This window comes from Mauremys reevesii, unplaced genomic scaffold (genome assembly GCF_016161935.1).
Source record: "Mauremys reevesii isolate NIE-2019 unplaced genomic scaffold, ASM1616193v1 Contig16, whole genome shotgun sequence".
In the NCBI taxonomy this organism is placed as follows: Eukaryota; Metazoa; Chordata; order Testudines; family Geoemydidae; genus Mauremys; species Mauremys reevesii.
Genome location: NW_024100782.1, coordinates 760,977 through 780,527, shown reverse-complemented (window position 1 = coordinate 780,527; position 19,551 = coordinate 760,977). Strand labels below are relative to the sequence as shown.

The window sequence follows — 19,551 nt, the reverse complement described above, 5'->3', positions numbered from 1 at the left end:
ATTTCCCAAGCCGCATTTGCAACAGCAGGGGGAACTTAATCAGCAGAGACGCCCTGTGCCTGGCCACGTGTGGGGAGTTGGGGTGGGGTGTCACCCAGCCAGGCTGGGCCATGAACGCCTTTGCCAGGGTGAGCACCCCACAGGGAGAGGCCCCAGCCCAGCCAATGAGTGACATGACCCAGCCCTGTCCCATTGTTCCCAGCGGGGGTCCAGCTCCCACACGCAGCCTCCCTGGGGTGGGAGCACTGGTTGGGCACAGATGGGACATGCAGCCCGATGGCTCCCCTGATTGTGAGGGGCTCAGTGCCTCCCTCCCAAGCCCTGACCCCAAACGGCCTCCCCTCGGCCACAAGTCCAGCCCATCCCCACGAGGCCGTCGCTGTCAGGGGCAGCACTGGGAGCTTCTGGAGGGCGAGGGGCTGGCAGGGAGCCCAGCCAGTGTCCTGCCCTCAGCGCGGGGTCCACAACCAGGACAAGGGCCCCCTGCATCCTGCCCAGGCATTGGGCACAGCCAAAGCAAGAGCAACATGGAGCAACGGTAACAGGGCATCGCCCCATCCCTCCGGGGAGCCGCCCCAGTCCCGATTCCCCCTACTGGCCCCACGGCATCTGGCTCCCCAAGGACTTGAGCATCCTAGAGCCCTGGTGAGCGGCAGTGGCCCTGTTCTCCCGAGTCGGGGAAAAGGACCCTCATGGGTCATGGCTCCCTCATGGGGAGGGGCGTCCAGGCCAGGAGCACCCCAGCCCATAGACACCCTCGCTGTCCTGCTCTACCTCCATCCTGCCCGCTGGAGACTCCTGCTCCGCCCTGCTCCCTCCTTCTAACCCAGATCCTGGCCACATTCTCCTGGCGGCTCACGGCTGGGCCTGGGAGGTCCCTTCACCCCCAGAGGAAGGGTGAGGGGCTTGGGAGGGAGGCCCTCGACTGCTCCCTACTCCCTGCCACTAACGAGGTCACCAGAGGCTGCTCCCTCGGTGGCTGGAGGTTGCTGGCCCCGTGACTCTTGCACTACCATCATGCTTGCAAGGGCCGATTATTTCTCAAACCGTGGTCGCACTAGCAGGGGGAGCTGGACCAGGGCCGTTGGCAGCTCGGGGCATGGGAGGGAGAGTCCCACTCAGCCAGGCTGGGCTATGAACCCCCTTTCCAGGGTGACTGACCCACAGGCACCAGCATAGCTGCCAAAGGGCACAACTAGCTCAGCCCCTTTGTCCTGGGGCGGGGCACCACTTGGGCGCAGAAGGAGCACGCAGACTGGCGAGCTCCCCAGCTGTGTCGGACACTCAGTGGGTCCTTCCCAAACCCGGATGGCTGCGTAACCTCATCCATCCCCCCGGCTGTGCCTTCAGTCCCGTTGTATGGGGCTTTCGCTGGCTGGGCAGCACCGGGAACCCCCAAAGGATGGGAGTGTCTGGGATCCCAGGCCCAGCTATGACCCAGGCTGGCCCTACCTATGCTCTTACCCATACCAGCACCTACACCTGCCCCGCATTAACCCTGCATTACAACAATATTGTGCCCGCTCAGGGCCTGATCCCTGCTGAGCCCCCAGGTGCTGGACAGAAGCTGCTTGGTCTTAGCACAGGCCACCCCCATGCACCCCCGAGGCCTGCCTCAGTTTCCACTCACCTGGGAAGCAGACTTTCAGGTACCAAACAGCAAACCTTTGCGGGGGACCAACGCAAACCAGAGCTTCATCCTAATGTCCCCAGGAGACTGCAGGGGATGGAGATGTTGCTGGCGTGGGGTTCTCAGTTACATTTCTCTGTCCCAGACCTACGCCAAACCTCCATCAGTCCTGGATCCTAGCAGGTGAGAAACACCAGCTGTTTTGGCAAAGGGGGTGTTGCATTTCTGCCTGTCCCTGCGCGGTGTACTTTCCAGAGGGAAAATCTGCCCCTGCTGAGCACCAATATGGAACCCACACATATGTGCCAGGCTCCAATCGAGAACCCCATCCTCCTGGAGTGTGTAACAGCCTCCAGTCTAGAACCCATGACCCTCTTGAGTCTGCGCCTGGCTCCAATCTAGAACCTCCGGCCTCTATGTCCATGTGGCTCCTGTCTAGAAGATCCACCCCATCCGCAGTGTGTGCCTGGCTCAAATCTAGAACCCACACCTGGTCCTGATTCTGGTAGTGCACGATAATCTCTTTGCTGGTCACTTGGAGGTACAGTGGACGTATGACAGGCTGAGGAATAATTTCTGCTGGCTTGGGATACAGACTGATGCAAGCGATCATTGTAGGACTTGTGTAGTGTGTTAAGAGAGGAAGAAACCGGCAGGAGCCCAGAAAGCTCCACTGCGTTCCCTGCCTGTCATCCAGGAGGCGTTCCAAAGGGTGGCAATGATCATAATGGGTCTCATGCTGCCCCTCACTCTGAGGGGGAACAAGTATATCTTACTGGTAGTAGACTTCTCCACTCGGTATCCCGAGGCAATCGCGCTGTCTAACATAGAACCTGAGACAGTGGCAAGAGCTCTGCTCACCATATTCAGCAGAGTGGGCCTCCCTAAGGAGATTTTGTCTGATCGGGGGGCAAACTTTATGTCGCAGTTGTTCAATGAGCTATGGAAGGTGTGTGGAGTGAAACAATTTAAGACGGCCCCCTACCACCCCCAAGCCAATGGGCTGGTGGAAAGTTTCAATGGGACCCTAAAATCCATGCTCGGGTTGTATGCCAAGAAAAGGGGCCAGAGTTGGGATGAGTCATTACCATTCCTGCTGTGTGCCTACAAGGAGGTACCCCAGTAGTCCACAGGATTTTCCCCATTTGACCTTATGTATGGGAGGAAAGTGAGAGGACCTCTCGATCTCATCAGGGATACTGAGGAAGGATGCAACACAGTGAGGGAAAAAACCTGTGACTGAGTTTGTCCAGAGGTTCAGGAGGGAGTTGAAGGACATCCAAAACAACCTCTAGACCAGTCAGGCCAAGCAAAAGGCATGGTATGATAAAAATACTTGTAAACACACTTTTGACGTAGGGGATTTGGCCATGGTACTCAGCTCTGCAAAAAAGTTCAAGATGCAAGACTCCTGGGAGGGGCCCTTTGAAGTGGTGGAAGTGGCGAATGAGGACACTTGTAAAGTTAAAAAGCCCCTGGATGGTGCGGTACCCCAATTGGTGCATGTAATCAGATTCAAGGCCTATCACAGCAGAGTGGCCGGGGTAAACATGACCTGTTGTGTCGAAGGGGAAACTGAGGTACACCCACTCACTGATTTGATGGCTGAATGCCAAGACGGGTCAACCCTGGAAAGTATAGAAATCTGTAGTGAGCTGACCCCAATTGAAAGGGAGGAAGCGTTGTCAACGCTGCAGAAGTACAGTGAGGTATTTTCCAGCAAACCAGGGAGGACACACTTGCTCTCCCATAGGATCCTCACGAAAGGGGCTCAACCTCCTCCTTCCAGGCCTTATAGGGCCACCGGCAAGGTGAAAGAGCAAATTCGGGCTGAGATATAAAGCATGTTGGACTTGGGGATGATTGAGGAATCTGATAGTGCGTGGGCTTCAGCTGCAGGGCCGCCCAGAGGATTCCAGGGGCCTGGGGTCTTCGGCGGCAGGGGGCCCTTCCGTTCCGGGACCCGCTGCCAAAGTGCCCTGAAGACCGGCGGCGGGCATCCCCGCCGGCAAATTACCACCAAAGCAGGACCCACTGCTGAAGTGCAGCCCGGTCTTCGGTGGTAATTCAGCGGCGGGGGTTCTCGCCGCAGGTCCTCAGGGCACTTCGGCGGCGGGTCCCAGAATGGAAGGGCCCCCGCCGCCAAATTACCGCCGAAAACCCAGCTGCGCTTCGGCGGCGGGTCCCGCTTCGGTGGTAATTCACCAGCGGGCGGGGAGAAAGGACCCTTCGCCGGCGAAGACCGGGAGCGGAAGAAGCTCCAGGGGCCCGAGACCCGCAAGAGTTTTCCGGGTCCCCTGGAGCAAGTGAAGGACCCCGCTCCAGGGGCCCCAAAAAACTCTCGTGGGGGCCTGGGGCAAATTGCCCCACTTGCCCCCCCTTCTGGGCGGCCCTGTTCAGCTGTGGTCTTGGTCCCCCAAAGGGTTGGCACTGTAAAATTTTGTGTAGACTATAGGAAGCTCATTGCTGTCACTGTGACAGGATGCCTAACCCATGCCAAGAACTGATGACGTGCTGGATGTGCTGAGTCAAGCCAAGTACCTCAGTACCTTTGATCTGACCAAAGGTTACTGGCAGATCACTCTGGAGCGGGAGGCACAACAAAAATCAACTTTTATCACTGACATAGGGCTCTATGAATTTACAGTCCTACCTTTTGGTCTGCTGGTGCAACTTCCAGAGACTGGTCAACAGAGTGTTAAATGGTTTGCAGCATTATACTGGGGCATACAGAGATGACATTGCTGTATTCAGCAACACCTGGGGTGACCACAAGGAGAACCTGGAAGTTGTGCTATCAAAGCTCAAAGAGGCTGGGCTAACGGTGAAACCCTCTAAGTGCAAGATAGGGGAAGCCAAAGTCCTTATCTGAGACACTGGGTGGAGGGGGCAAAATATCCCTCAACCCTCTTAAGGTGGAAGCCATCATGAAATGGCCTGTACCCCAGAGTAAAAGGCAAGTCCAAACCCTGGCAAACTATTACAGGAGGTTTGTGCAGGGGTTCAGTGATGTAGCCCCAATCACAGACTTATGGAAAAAGCATCAACCTAATAAGGTAATTTGGTCAGAGGCCAGCCAGAAAGGCTTTGGCAAGGTAAAAGCACTCTTGTCTGCGGAGCCTGTGCTGGCCAGCCCTGACTTTGATAAGCTTTTGAATTGTGTACTGATGCATCAGACACAGGGTTGGGTGCTGTGCTGATGCAACAGGGGAAGACAGCAAGAAGCATCCCATTGCCATCCTAAGCAAAAAGCTGTCCCCTGCTGAACAGAATTACTTTATCATAGAGGAAGAATGTGTAGCCTGATTTAGGGTGTTCTAATAATATTAATTTAATGGATCTATTTTATTTTATATTAATAATAATTAATGATTAATAGTATGGGTTTTAGGTTCACCAATCTGTTTGATCAGAAGTTCTTGTCCCAAAGCAGGCTGCACAGAATTTACAAAGGACCCTCGGGCGTATGACAGGAAGCTCACACTGAGACAGATATAGTCATAAAGTCTTTTTTTAAAAAACAGTAATAGTAAGTAAATGGTAAAATACTCAGAGTCACAAAGTTACGATTGCATTACTGCTATTCAAAAGACACATATGAGAATATAGTATTATATTTTACAAAGCTTTGGTTAATATACTCACACCTTTCCTTGATAACCTGGTGGTAAGAGACACAGGACCAATTCTTGAGTGAGGGATGCAGTGCTTAGAAGAAACGAATGCTAAGAACTATCAAAACTAACTTAGGGTTTACTTGACTAACTTAAACTTAAAATCAAAACCTAATAAACAAACTAAGAATAAAACTTAGGGAAACCAAGCTTAGCCTAGTTCCCTTGAAACTTAAAGTTTAAGAAGAACAAATACAGCCTACTGATAGTAGTAGTCATAGTAGATAGATAGAATAAAATAAAATAGAAAGAATGACTGAAAGTAAGATAGAGTAAGTGAGAAAGTTGAGGTGGCTCACCTCTTTTATAGGGCACAAGTGCCAGAAATCCTTCCTCCTATGCCCAAATTTCATTCCTCACCCACAAAATGTTAGGGTACACTTACCCCATAGGCTAGTATGTAGGTGCGTATTGATGACATGTACGTACACACATAAGTTTCCTTGTGGTGTACCTGTTAAGTCTGTGGGTACAACATTGAAAAAACCCCTATGCCATTCTTCATTGTCAATTGGTCTAGATAAAAGGTCTTAGACGTAGGCGTCGGTATTTATCTATTTAGGTTACGAGATATAGGTCAACTTTAATTTCTGGGTAAAAGGCCTTAATATAGATATGTTAACTTTGCTTTAGCTTAACATACAGGATATGGCCTGTAGGTCTCTTGCCTTACAGCCAAACTTACTTTAATATAAATCTATAAACCTATTACAATTAACCAAATACTTAAACTATAAGAAAAGATATAGATATATATGAAGAAAGCAGGTTAGTCCTATGGGCTACAAGTGCTATACCATTGTGTGGGCCGTCAAACAACAAAGGCCTTACCTCTTCAACAGGAGGTTCAGGATACTAACTCACCATTCACCTTTGGTATGGCATCACCAGACTAAGGGCACAGACTCCGGAGCCTGGTCCTGCAGGAATTTGACATGGAGATTATGCATATTAAAGGAAAGGATAACTTGGTAGCAGATGCCCTGTCCAGAAAAGAGGAATTTTAGGTATACTGCCTCTTCCATGGACAGTGTCCAAGTCTCTGGCAGTAAGTTCAGGAGGAGGGTGTGACGTTATTGACATGAATTGTGACCATGTGCTTCTTTAAATGTTTTATATATTATTTAATTTCATAGAATCATAGAAGATTAGGGTTGGAAGAGACCTCAGGAGGTATCTAATCCAACACCCTGCTCAAAGCAGGACCAGCCCTAACTAAATCATTCCAGCCAGGGCTTTGTCAAGCCCAATCTTAAAATCCTCTAAGGATGGAGATTCCATCACCTCCCTAGGGAACCCAGTCCAGTGCTCCACCACCCTCCTAACGGAATAGTGTTTCCTAATATCCAATCTAGACCTCCCCCACTGCAACTTGAGACTATTGCTTCTTGTTCTGTCATCTGGTACCACTGAGAACAGTCTAGATCCATCCTCTTTGGAACCCCCCTTCAGTTAGTTGAAGGCTGCTCTCAAATCGCCCCACACTCTTCTCTTCTGCAGACTAAATAACCCCAGTTCCCTCAGCCTCTCCTTGTAAGTCATGTGCTCCAGCTCCCTAATCATTTTCGTTGCCCTCCGTTGGACTCTCTCCAATTTCATTCCATAATGTCTATAATATGAGGCATTGTGCTGCAGGGAGCGGGGTGGGGACTCAGTAGGGGGCACTCTCCCCAGCAGTCAGTGCTGGCCTCAGTGCCCCAGGGAGTGCTAGGGGAAACTGTGCTGCACAGCAGAACCCCGCTGAGCCGAGGACCGGCCAGAGTGCTGGAGCCACCTGCTGACCAAGGCACTGAGGAGTCGCTGGGACTGCCACTGGCCTTCTACCCTGAGGAAATGGAGGACCCCCATGGATCCAGGTACACCCCAAGGGGAGGGGAGGAAGTGGCTCAGGGGCAGCTGACCCCAGTCTGGCCGGATTGCTGGGGTGGCAATCTCCCCTCTCGTGGCAATCTCGTTATCAGATCTTCTGTCCAAAACCTTCCAGAAGCTGGTGTCAGTTCAAGTTTCTGTGGTTGGCTGATGTCATTATTCCCCCTTCCATTCTTCCAGTTCCCCAAAACTTATCGGTTATCTAAGTTTATCTATGCAAAAGGACTCAAGCCTCATGCTAGCTGCTGAAGTCAATGTCTTACAGGAGCCAAGCCTGTCTATATACTGCTAAATATAATCAAGCAGAATATAATGCAAAGCCGAGGTAAGCTGGACCCCTGGGCTACAACAGGCATGACCAAGGAGTGAGGTGTGTAGGATGCTCCTAAGCCGGCAGGGTGGGGCAGGTTCTGGCACCCAGGGAGCTCGGGTTTCAGGAAGCATAGGGCTGATGATTTGCCATGGGCGTGGCAGGGTGGTGAGATGGCAGGCCAACTGGTGAGCAGGAAATCCTCTAGGGGGTGGCCAAGGGGAGGAGCCCCAAGGGAGGCTGTATATATGGGGCTGGGGCTTTGGGGCTGGGGCAGTGTGGACGGGACAATGGCTTCACCCGCAGCCACGTGCGTCCTGGCCTGGGCCCTGGCACTGCTCTGCGTGGGGACCCAGGGTAAGGGAGGCAGGGGCTGTCTCGGGTCGGTGTGTGTTGGTGTGTACTGTGGTAGAGTGTGTGGCTATGCAGCAGGGTGTTGGTGTGTTGTGGAGCAGTGTGCTGTGTTGTGTAGTAAAGTAGATGTTGTGAAGCAATGTGTTGTACTGGAATGTATGTTCTGAAGTGGTGTGTTGGGGAGTAGAGTGCATGTTGTGAAGCAGTATGTTGTTCTGTTGTGGAGCAGTGTATTGTTGTGTAGTGTATTAGAATGCATGTTATGGAGCAGTGAGTTGTGTAGTGTAATAGAGTCTGTGTTGTGGAGCACTGTGTTGTAGTGTAGTAGATTGTATGGCTCTTCAGCGGTGTGTTGGTGTGCAGTGTAGAAGAGTGTATGCCAAGGAGCAATCTGTCATTGTGTAGCTGTGTGGTGTAAAGTATAATGGACCATGTTGTGGAGCAACATGTTGTGTTGTGGAGCCATATGGTGCTGTTCAGGAGACTGTTTTGTTGTGGAGTGTAATACACTGTGTGTTGTGGAGCAGTGTGTTTTTGACTAGTATCGTGATATGGGGGTTGTGGTGTAGTGGATGCTGTGTGGCAGTGTGCGTTTATAGTGCAGTGTGTGCTGAGGGACGTGCTGTTGTTGTGTAGACTAGCACAGTGTGTTTTGTGAAGTGGTGCGAGACATACCAGCCTGGCAGGAGGTTGGAGATGGACAGCAGGAGTCCTGGCCCCCAGACATCCCCCCACCAGACCCCCCCACCTCCCAGAGCCAGAGAGAGAACCCAGGAGTCCTGGCTCTCAGCCCTCCTGCTCAAACCACGATGTCCCCTTTCCACGACGTCCCCTGCCAGGCATTGAGGGGCCCCCTGGCACCCATCGCCCCCTTTTCTGATCTCTGCCCCTTGTTCATGGCCAGGCGCGGACTCTGCCCCCTGCATCTTCCCCTTCACCTACAAGGGCAAGGTCTACACGGAATGCACGACCGCGGACAGCAAGCGGCCCTGGTGCGCCACCACCGCCAACTACGACCAGGACAAGGCCTACAAGTTCTGCTCCGAGGAGGGTGAGCGCCCAGGGGCGGGAAAACCGGGGGACAGAATGAGAGGGAAGCCGGGGGATGGGATGGGGAAAGAGGGTAGCTGGGGCACGGTTCAGGGACAGGGGCAGCCCGGGGACAGAATGGGGATGGGGAAGAAGCTGGGGGATGGGATGAGGATGGGGGGCAGCACCGGGCAGCACGGAAGAGCGTCTTGGTTCCTGTTTGTGATCCCACACACCCAGAGCTGGTGGGTCTGGTCCATGTCCAGGCGCTCGGCCACTGTCTTCCTGCCACCTGCCCCGGCGACGTCTCCAGAGCTGGGCAGGGCAGAGCCACCCAGTTGGTCTGTCTGACTAGCCCCATATACCCTCCTCTGTCTGTCTGTCTAGCTCAATACACCCCCACCCATCTGTCTGTCTATGGGTCAGACTCTTGCAAGATGGCAGCACAGTCCCCATCTCTGGTGGGCCTCACCCCCCCCCCCACAGGCTCTGTCCAGGCTGGGGTGAGGGGTCCGCACCCGTCTGCACTGCCCCCAGGACACCCCACCCCCTGACGGTCCCTGTCTGTGTTTCCCCTCAGCCTATGGGGGGAACTCAGGCGGCCAGCCCTGCTTCTTCCCCTTCGTGTACAAGGGCTGCACCTTCCATTCCTGCATCAAGTTGCAGACTCGCCTACTCTGGTGCGCCACCACGGCAAACTACGACAGAGATCAGCGCTGGAGCTACTGTCCTGACACAAGTATGGTGCCTTCCCGGCCAAGGGGCATGGGCAGGGGACACGGACACTCCCAGTGTCCCCCCCACACATCCATCCCTGCTGGTGCCCTTCACTCCTGACCCACAGCCCCTGCTAGCCCAGTCCTGGGCTCACTCCCAGTTCTGCCAGTGCCCCTCACTCCCAACCCGCAGCCCCTGCTAGCCCAGCCTTGGGCTCATGCCCCACACAGCTCTGCCAGTGCCCCATAACCCAGTCCCCCATTCCCTGCACTACCCCACGGTTGTAGGGGGCAGCGGTCGGGCTGCTGGGGAGCTTGGGGAGGTGAGAGGTTTTATTTACCTGGAAATGGGCTCAACTTGTGGTGATTCTAGTTTGAGTGTGAACCGCGTTACCCAGCATGCTCTCTGTCTCTTCTGTCTCCCACATCCCATCTCTCTCCCCCGTCCCATCTCTCCCAGTGCTTGGTGGAAACTCGGAGGAACCCTGTATATTCCCATTCAGCTACAAAGGCAGATGGTACACAGCTTGTACCATGGTTGACAGCAAGCGGCCCTGGTGTGCCACCACAAGCCACTACGAAGCGAGCCGTAAATGGAAGTACTGCGGCACGGCAGGTATGTGAGGCCAGGAGAGGCTTAAGGGGTGGGTTTGCTTTGCAGCTGGTATGTACACAGACTATGGGGGCAAGAGACACCATGGCCCAGTGGAGAGAGCACAGGAGAGAGAATCAGGACACATGGGTTCTATTCCTGGTTTTAGTTCTGTGTCTAGGCAGCACTGGGCATGACAGAGTCCGATCTCAGTGACTCTGGGCAATGCTCTATTCTACTCTGGGAGTTTTTAGTGTCTCCATTACTGTGGTATCTGAACAGTTAAACAAAATGAGTGGACAGGAAGCATTCATTTGTATATAGGTCCTGTAGGAACAAGGAACATCTCAGTGCTCATATTGAACCAAACCAAAATTTTGCCCAGTGCTGCCGATCGACACCTTGGATCTTTTTCCTAGCCTAGAAATATTTTTGGGAATTCAACATTTTTCCCCTCTGGGATTGGAGGGGGGAAAAAATGAAACCTCAAAAATACTCATGAACTGAAAAGCCAAACTCAGTTCAGCTCAGTTAAAAAGTTTAGTTTTGAAACCTGCTGTTTCCATTTCAACCATTTTTCTTTTTTAAATTTTTTTTACTCTAATTAACTTAAATTCCTGTAACCCTTCTGCCAGTCAGAATTGGCAGCAACAAGGACCGGGTTCAGGATCTAGGGGTTCCTTTTCAACCATATAACACAGAACGAGCTCAAGCTCCCACCCAGTTACATGGGACAATTACACACCAACCCCCAGGCACCCCTAAGAGGGAAAACTTCCCCTCTCGCAAGCATGGAGTCTGAGTGTAGCAAAAACTTTTAATAAAAGGAGAGAAGTAACTCTGCGTTAATTTGGGAAAACGCCACAAACAGGGTTCATAAACACAAACCATGAGCAAAAGACCCACCCCAAGTAGGTTGGGCAATGTCCTTTCCCCCTCAGGGTCTTAAGTCCAGCAAACAAAAGTTCCTTCAACATGCCCATCCCTTCTCTGCACCCCACTCACAGTTGTTGTCCTTGGTCAGTGCAGACCTAAAGTTCAGAGGTGCATCTGCAGAGTTCACCTCCCTTCCTGTGTGGAGGGATGGTCAGTAAAGATGCACCTTACTTGTTCCACTGCTCAGGCACTCACTCGCCACCCCTCTCTGCAGGGCTCTGCTCTGGCCTTCTCCACCAGCTGCCCTGTTTGCCACTCACTAAGGGTCGATCACTTATTATAGTTCTCAGTGATTTCAGCTGTTAGTGGGAGAGCCTCACGGCTAGTGCACATGGGCCAGTCTCTTGCATCAGAGGCACTGTCTCAAAGCAGGCCTAATATTTAGACCTGGATATCAGTGATTTTAGCTTTGCAGCATGCAACAAGACCCTCAATTAAGTTTAAATTAGCTGTGTTATTACACAGTGGAGAGAGGAAGAGTCAGAGTATCTGGGGTGCCTTGGGCACAGCCCACATCATCACACACAAGCACCTGTCACAACCCTCCCTCTGTTCACTGGGCTTTGGAACCCATGTTCCTGGTCTAGCGAGTGCCATTCCATTGAGGGTGAGTCCCACCATTGGGATACGCCAGGTACAGTTCTGCTGCCCTTGATTCACACAACGATAACAACCCTTTATTGCTCCTGCCCCAATAAGAAGGAGACTGGGGATCCCACACCAGCCAAAAGTGATCATTGGGCAAGCAATCCCATCATGCTGAGCACCTAGGCAGGGTGGGTGTGTTCATGCAAGTGAGATCAGCCCCTGAAGTCCTCTTCCACAACTCACCACTAGATGTCAGGGGAGAGCTCATTCAGACTCTGCTTATATTTCAAAACAAAAAAGTGCTCCCAACCAGGAACTCAGATTTTTTTTTTCCATTTCAGGCATGTCTAAACTGTTTCCACTTTATTCCCTCGACATTTTTTTCAAGTTGGGAAATGCGTCAAAACCAGCAACTTTCATCAAAATGCTCAAACACTTTTGATTCCCATGAATTGGTATTTTTTCCACTTTAAAAAATTGTTTTGTTGGGAAAATTCGCACCCAGTTCTTCCAGCAAATCACCTGCCATGCGACCTGCCTTCTGCCCTGTTTTTAACCCTTTCCTCCCTTGCCTCTTTCTCCACCAGCTGTAGGAGGAAATTCAGACAGCTCCCCTTGTGTCTTCCCTTTCGTCTATAAGGGCAAGACCTACCACAGCTGTACGGCAGTCGATGACCACATGGGAAGGCCCTGGTGTGCTACCACTCCCAACTACGACAAAGACCGTCTCTGGCGCTTCTGCTTGAGCAAGGGTGAGTCCTGGTCATGAGCAGAGCGCTCCGTGTCAGCACAGAGGGAAAGGGTTTGTGGAGGACGTGCCGGTACGTGGAGCTCTAGCACAGGGAGTGCTGTCACCCAGTCTTGCGGGCCAAATAAGCTCCCTGGAGGGGCTGCGTGCTACAAATGCATGGGCGGCTCTAGACACTTCACCACCCCAAGCACGGCGGCATGCCACGGGCGGTGCTCTGCCGGTTGCTGGGAGGGCGGCAGGTAGGCAGCCTTCCGCGGCATGCCTGCGGAGGGTCCGCTGGTCCTGCTTGGCGTGCTGGGGCCTGGAGCCAACCCTGTACAAATGGCTTCATCTGTGCAGCCAGATTGCCTGGCACCTCCTTGTTATGCGGCCGTCAGAGACAGGATGCCAGGCTAGATGGGCCACTGGGGTGATTCCATGCTCCTAGGCACAACGCCATTCACCCACGTTACAAAATTATCTTTGGCTTTCACCGCAGCAGTGAGATGAGACACTCCTACCCCGGCTTTTCTTTTTCACTCTCTTTGTCATTCCCGCTCTTCACTCTGATTTACTTGTTGCCTTTGCAGCCTATGGGGGGAACTCAAATGGTCAGCGCTGTGTATTTCCTTTTGTTTACAAATCCCGGCGATATCACAGCTGCAGCAACCCTGGAAGCAAGAAAGGAAATTTCTGGTGCGCTACAACCCAGAACTACAACCAGGATAAGCTGTGGAGCTATTGTCCAGATATCAGTAATGTATCCAGTCTCTTTTTATATTCCCTTTGGAGCAGATCTGACTCTGGCTTTTCCTATACAGTTGGGAAAATAACTAATTTGTGGTTTGCTGGTGATTATGAAAAATCAGGGTGGGGGGAGGAGCTTGTCATGGATTGCCATGAAAATGAATTTTTTGAAATTGTCATTGAATCAAAAATGGGGGAGGGAATCATTTCAGGTAGATCATGAAAGTTCATTTTTTTTTAAATTGTCATTGCATTGAAAAATCAGAAAAATGGTTTAGAGGACATTCCTAAAATGAAATTTCTGAAATTTTCAGTAAGTCAAAAAATTAGAAAAAAAATGTCTCAGGTTGTCCAGAAAATGAAATATTTTACAGTTTTTAATTAATCAAAAAAAAGAATCAGGGGAAAATGTGTTTTGGGAGGATTCTGGAAACAAACATTCAAAATTTTCCATTATTTGTAAGATCAGGGAAAATACATTTTGGGTGGACCTTGGAATTGAAATTTTCTTTGATACTTTTCGTGAATTAAAAAAATCAGGAAACAAAATTGTTTTGAGTGGATCCCAAAAATGATTTGTTTTAAATTTTCATTGAACTGAAAATTTAAGGGAAAAAAATCCCTTTGGGTTGAATGAAACATTTCATTTAAATTTTGAGCATTTTTTAAACTTTTTAAATTTTGGTTTTAATAAAATAGAAGGAGATTTTGAAAACAGAAGTTGTTTGAAATTGAAGAATTGACTTTTTCTGAATTTTTGGTCATTTTTCTGACACAAACAATCTCACAAATTCACAACACATTTTGGCTTCACTGAATCCTTACTTTTTACCAAAAACATTTAATCTGAAAAGTTTCATCCTCCTCTATTTACCGAGTTGTCCAGGGGCCTCCAGATCTCCTGTATGATCTCAACACATCTCTGCTGTGCCCCTGAGCCAATGAGGAGTTGTGACATATTGATACCAATGGGAGTTGGGCAGTGGGAGACTATCAGATTGGTTGGTGGGATAGTGGCTTACCACACGGCCCTCCAAGCAGCTGAATGAGCCTCTAAGGATTCCTTCAGGAAAGGTTCAAGACCAGGGTCTAGGAGCAGCCATAAAATCAGATCCAGAACTGATGGAAGGTCCGACCTAAGTGGGATTTGGAAATCCAGGTTCCTGTCCCAGGCCAGTGTTGGCTTTCCTGGAAGATGCTTTAGCCATGATGATGTCATCAGATCCAGACCGGATGCTGTTCTAGAAGATACCTGAGTGAAAGCCAAGTTATTGGGTTCAACACAGAGAGAACCATGGAAAATTCACTGGCCTGTGTTCTACAGGTCAGACTAGATGATCACAATGGTCCCTTCTGGTCTTGGGATCTATGAAAGTCTACCTGAGATTTCTTGGCTTTTGGTGATGGGTGGCCGAGTCATAGTGGGATGGGGGAGCCATTAGTCCGTAGGCAGGTGGGCGTGTTGGCGGTGTCTATAACCACCTCCCTTTGCCTCCCTAGTCCTGGGTGGGAACGCAGTAGGAAAGAGCTGTGTGTTCCCCTTCGTCTATAATAATCGAGTGTACTGCACCTGCACCAGCGACGGGGAGAGCTCGGGAAAACTGTGGTGCAGCACCACCAGGAATTATGACGTGGACAAGAAGTGGACTTACTGCTCCAAGCGAGGTAGGACAGCGGACGGAGACAGCTGAACCTTTGGCTCAGCAAGGCCTGGTTCAATTCCTGGCTCTGTCATAGATCCTTGGGTGAGTCACTTAAGAGCACGTAGGTTGGTTTTTTGGTTCCCACCCTCCACCCTTTAGGGAAAACTGAGCAAGCTGAAGTTCATGGGTAGCAGCTGTTCAGCAGTTCTTAAAACCATCCCCCAAATCGCCCTAGAGTGGTGGGGCTCCTTCTTTTGGCTCTTTAGATTGGCAGCATTTTGAGACAAGGACTGTCAGTCTCTGTCTGTCTAGGCAGTACCTGGCACAACCCCAATCTCAGTGAATCTGTGTCTGGGCAGCTCCCAGTGTGACAGGGCCCCGAACTCAGTGACTGCATGTGGGCATCACCCAGTGCAAAAGAGACCCAATCTCAGTGACTCTGTGTCTGGGCAGCGCCTGATGCAACAGGGCAAGTTAAAGAAGTATGGGCTGGATGAATGGACTATAAGGTGGATAGAAAGCTGGCTAGATCGTCGGGCTCAGTGGGTAGTCATCAATGACTCCATGTCTGGTTGGCAGCCAGTATCAAGTGGAGTGCCCCAAGGGTTGGTCCTGGGGCCGGCTCTGTTCAATATCTTCATTAATGATCTGGAGGATGGTGTGGACTGCACTCTCAGCAAGTTTGCAGGTGACACTAAACTGGGAGGAGTGGTAGATACACTGGAGGGTAGGGATATGATACAGAGGAATCTAGACAAATTAGAGGATTGGGCCGAAAGAAATCTGATGAGATTCAACAAGGACAAGTGCAGAGTCCTGCACTTAGGACGGAAGAATCCCATGCACTGCTACAGAACAGGGACTGAATGGCTAGGCAGCAGTTCTGCAGAAAAGGAGCTAGGGGTTACAGTGGATGAGAAGTCAACAGAGTGCCCTTGTTGCCAAGAAGACTAACGGCATTTTGGGCTGTATAAGTAGGGGCCAGCAGATCGAGGGACATGATCATTCCCCTCTATTCGACATGGTGAGGCCTCATCTGGAGTTCTGTGTTCAGTTTTGGGCCCTACACTACAAGAAGGATGTGGAAAAACTGGAAAGAGTCCAAGGGAGGGCAATAAAAATGATTAGGGGGCTGGAGCACATAACTTATGAGGAGAGGCTGAGGGAACTGGGATTGTTTAGTCTGCAGAAGAGGAGAATGAGGGGGGATTTGATAGCTGTTTTCAGCTGCCTGTTAGGGGGTTCCAAAGAAGATGGATCTAGACAGTTCTCAGTGGTACCATATGACAGAACAAGGAGTACTGGTCTAAAGTTGCAGTGGGGGAGGTTTAGGTTGGATATTAGGAAAAAAAATTTCACTGGGAGGGTGGTGAAGCACTGGAATGGGTTACCTAGGGAGGTGGTGGAATGTCCTTCCTTAGAGGTTTTTAAGATCAGGCTTAACAAAGCCCTGGCTGGGATTATTTAGCTGGGGATTGGTCCTGCTCTGAGCAGGGGGTTGGACTAGATGACCTCTTGAGGTCGCTTCCAACCCTGATATTCTATGATTCTATGATCTCAGTGATTCTGTGTCTGGGCAGTGCTCGGCATGACGGGGCCCCAATCTCAATGGTTCTGTGTCTGGTAAGCAACCGGTGTGACGGAGCCCCGATTTCAGTAACTCTGTGTCTGGACAGCGCCTGGTGCGATGAGGCCCTGATCTCAGTGACTCAGCAAAAGGGGCCCCAAGAAAAGAAGCCCCAGATCTCACACGAGTATCTAGAGGCCTTGACTAATGCATGTAATAACCACAGAGGATGTACCCTGAAAACACATCTGGGGTGTGGCTGTGTCTAACCACCTGTGCCTGTATAAACTGCTAAATGGACTTCCCACGGACCCACAAACCACCTAACACAGTTTGCATACGTAACCCCCAACAGCAGAGACATTGTTTGCCTGTCCCATTGGCATCTTTGGATCATTAGCCTTATGTTGCAGAATTGCATAAACTGAGGCATGGAGCTGGGCCGTGCCTTGCTAAAGGTCAACCAGCAGAGCCAGGCATAGCACCCAAGTCTCTCGTTGCTCTGCCTGGCGCCCCTGTCACAGGACCGCGCTCTCTCCCATATCTCTAAGCTGTATGGGGAACCATCTAACAAAGTGTTTGCTTCCAGTTTGATGTCGCCTCCATGTGCTATGTGCTGCCTGTGATTCTGGCCATGGTACTCACCTGCTGTTGGTGTGTTTGGTCTGCAGACTACGACAAGCCCTGTGTCTTCCCCTTCATCTACAAGAATTTTAAATTCCTCACCTGCACTAACCTGGCAGAGGCCAGCGGGAAGTTCTGGTGTTCTACCACAGACAACTACGACCGGGACCGTCGGTGGACCTACTGCCCTACCTGAGACAGGTAGAACAGGGCACTGGGATGGTCTCTGTTTATCACATCTCTATCTGGACCAGGGGTGCGTATGATGGGTTTGGTCACAGACATCCCCATTGGGACTGTCACCTGATGTGCTGAAATTACCTCTGAGCCCTTTTTCCCTGCCAGCTTGGGACTTCCAGAACCCTGACTTCTTGAGCCAGACACGCTAGCCTGCTGCAAACACGGACCCAAAGTCTAAACCACGCCCCCAAAGCTGCAGACTTTAACTGAAAACTGCTCAGCAGGTCACCTATCTCCAGCACCCAGATGCCTAGCTCCCAGTGGGATCCAAACCCCAAATCAATCTAATTTACTCTGTATAAAGCTTATACAGAGTAAACTCATAAATTATCCACCCTCTATAACACTGATAGAGAGATATGCACAGCTGTTTGCTCCCCCAGGTATTAGTCACTTACTCTGGGTTTATTAATGAACAAAAGTTAGTTTATTAAGTATTAAAAAGTAGGATTTAAGTGGTTTCAAGTAATAACAGACAGAACAAAGTAAGTCACCAAGCAAAATAAAGCGAAAACACGCAAGTCTAAGCCTAATACATTAAGAAACTGATTACAGGTATCAAGTATCAGAGGGGTAGCCATGTTAGTCTGGATCTGTAAAAGCAGCAAAGAATCCTGTGGCACCTTATAGACTAACAGACGTTTTGGAGCATGAGCTTTCATAGGTGAATACCCACTTCGTGCATGCATCCGACGAAGTGGGTATTCACCAACGAAAGCTCATGCTCCAAAACGTCTGTTAGTCTATAAGGTGCCACAGGTTCCTTCTTCTTTTGTCTATTTATACTGGGAACTCTTCCAGGCAGGGACCGTCTGCAGCACCCGGTGCAAGGGACCCCTGATCTCAGTGATTCTGTGTCTCGGCAGTGCCCGGTGCAACAGGACCCAATCTGGCGACTCTGTGTCCATCGATCTATCACCACATGCATCCATCCATCCTTCCCCATACACACCCATCCATACATTCCCATACGCATCCATCCATCCACTCATACATCCCTATCCACAGTCACCCATCCAACAATCCCATACACATCCACCAACCACCCAACTATGTAACCATAGTGATACAGGGCTGGAAGGGACCTGAAAAGCCCCCCTCCCCCTGCCCCATACTGAGGCAGGACCAAATATACCTAAACCATTCCTGACAGGTGTTTGTCCAACCTCCAATGACGGGGATGCCACAACCTCCCCTAAGTAACCTGCTTCAGAGTCGAACTATCCAAAGAGCTAGCAAGTTTTTCCTAGTATCTCACCTAAATCTCCCTAGCTGCAAACTCAGCCAATTCCTCCTTGCCTGTCCCTCAGAGGCCGTGGAGAACAATTGTTCTCCATCTTCTTTCTAGCAACCTTTTGCATATCTGAAGATTGTTATCAGGTTCCCCCCGCAGCCTTCTCTTCTCAAGACTCAACCTGCCCAATTTTTTCAACCTCCCCTCCTAGGTCAGGTTTTCTAAACCTCTGATCATTTTGGTTGCTCTTCTCTGGACTCTCTCCAATTTGCTGACATCTTTCTGCAAATGCAGTACCCGAAACTGGACACTGTCCTCCAGCTAATACCTCACCAATGTCAACTACAGCAGGACAATGACCTCCCATGTCTGACATACGATGCTCCCGTTAATACACCTCAGAATTATATTTGCCTTTTTCACAACCTCGTCATGATGTCGACTTATATTCAATTTGTGATCCACCCTAACCCCTAGATCCTTTTCTGCCATCCCACTGCTGAGCCAGTGACGTGGCACTGAAGGTCTGTCCTTCTGTCCTTTTCAGGTGACAGCCCCAGAGCCGGGAGGAGACAGAACGATGACATTCTAAATTAAATGAAAGCAATGAGCCCTGCTCTGGATACCTCTGCTCTCCCAACAAAGATCGCTTCTGATCAACAGATACCGGTGGCATGATTAGCCTTGAATCCAAATCTAAATGTGCTCATTTCCCTTGTTGATTTTAGTAAATTCAAATAAAGCATCTTTTGCAACACAGCATTTGCGAGTTTTGTGTCCGAGCAAAAGGCAATAAATGACCCGTCCACTTCCATGGGGTGAAGATGACAGCGCAATGGCTTTTGCTTCTGATGCATATTGGGCATTTCTCAATGAATATGGCTTATTGGAAAGGTTATAAATCCTCATGCTTCACGGTCAAAGATGATCACTCTTAGTGGTCAGAGTGACGTTGCACTGCACATGATTTTATGAAAATATGCTAATGAGTGTGAATATAACACAACTGGAATATGCTTCACACAAAAGGTCTCTTGTAAGGTATCATTACAAAGCTCTCTGGCCCTG

General features: G+C 50.4%; 2 protein-coding genes across 2 annotated transcripts; both read left to right on the top strand.

The window, feature by feature from the left end:
• The first annotated feature begins 7,773 nt into the window (after positions 1-7,773).
• On the top strand, positions 7,774-12,373 carry LOC120393178 (matrix metalloproteinase-9-like). The gene is made up of 5 exons (XM_039517750.1): positions 7,774-7,840; positions 8,685-8,888; positions 9,465-9,605; positions 10,043-10,198; positions 12,339-12,373. Exons 1-5 carry the CDS (start codon positions 7,774-7,776, stop codon positions 12,371-12,373), a joined length of 603 nt encoding a protein of 200 aa, XP_039373684.1.
• On the top strand, positions 12,300-19,154 carry LOC120393190 (72 kDa type IV collagenase-like). The gene is made up of 5 exons (XM_039517771.1): positions 12,300-12,450; positions 13,019-13,183; positions 14,676-14,840; positions 17,057-17,210; positions 19,031-19,154. The coding sequence occupies exons 1-4, from the start codon at positions 12,378-12,380 to the stop codon at positions 17,203-17,205; spliced, it is 552 nt and encodes a 183-aa protein (XP_039373705.1). The 5' UTR covers positions 12,300-12,377; the 3' UTR covers positions 17,206-17,210; positions 19,031-19,154.
• The last annotated feature ends 397 nt before the right edge of the window (positions 19,155-19,551 follow it).

Excerpts from the sequence above, each read along its gene's own strand:
- LOC120393178 (XM_039517750.1), top strand. The coding sequence starts at position 7,774 with ATGGCTTCACCCGCAGCCACGTGCGTCCTGGCCTGGGCCCTGGCACTG. Across the intron at positions 7,841-8,684 it reads GCTCTGCGTGGGGACCCAGG|GGGCCCCCTGGCACCCATCG; the intron begins GTAAGGGAGGCA and ends CCAGGCATTGAG. Across the intron at positions 8,889-9,464 it reads CAAGTTCTGCTCCGAGGAGG|GCGGCCAGCCCTGCTTCTTC; the intron begins GTGAGCGCCCAG and ends GGGGGAACTCAG.
- LOC120393190 (XM_039517771.1), top strand. The coding sequence starts at position 12,378 with ATGGGAAGGCCCTGGTGTGCTACCACTCCCAACTACGACAAAGACCGT. Across the intron at positions 12,451-13,018 it reads GCGCTTCTGCTTGAGCAAGG|CCTATGGGGGGAACTCAAAT; the intron begins GTGAGTCCTGGT and ends TTGCCTTTGCAG. Across the intron at positions 13,184-14,675 it reads GAGCTATTGTCCAGATATCA|TCCTGGGTGGGAACGCAGTA; the intron begins GTAATGTATCCA and ends TTGCCTCCCTAG.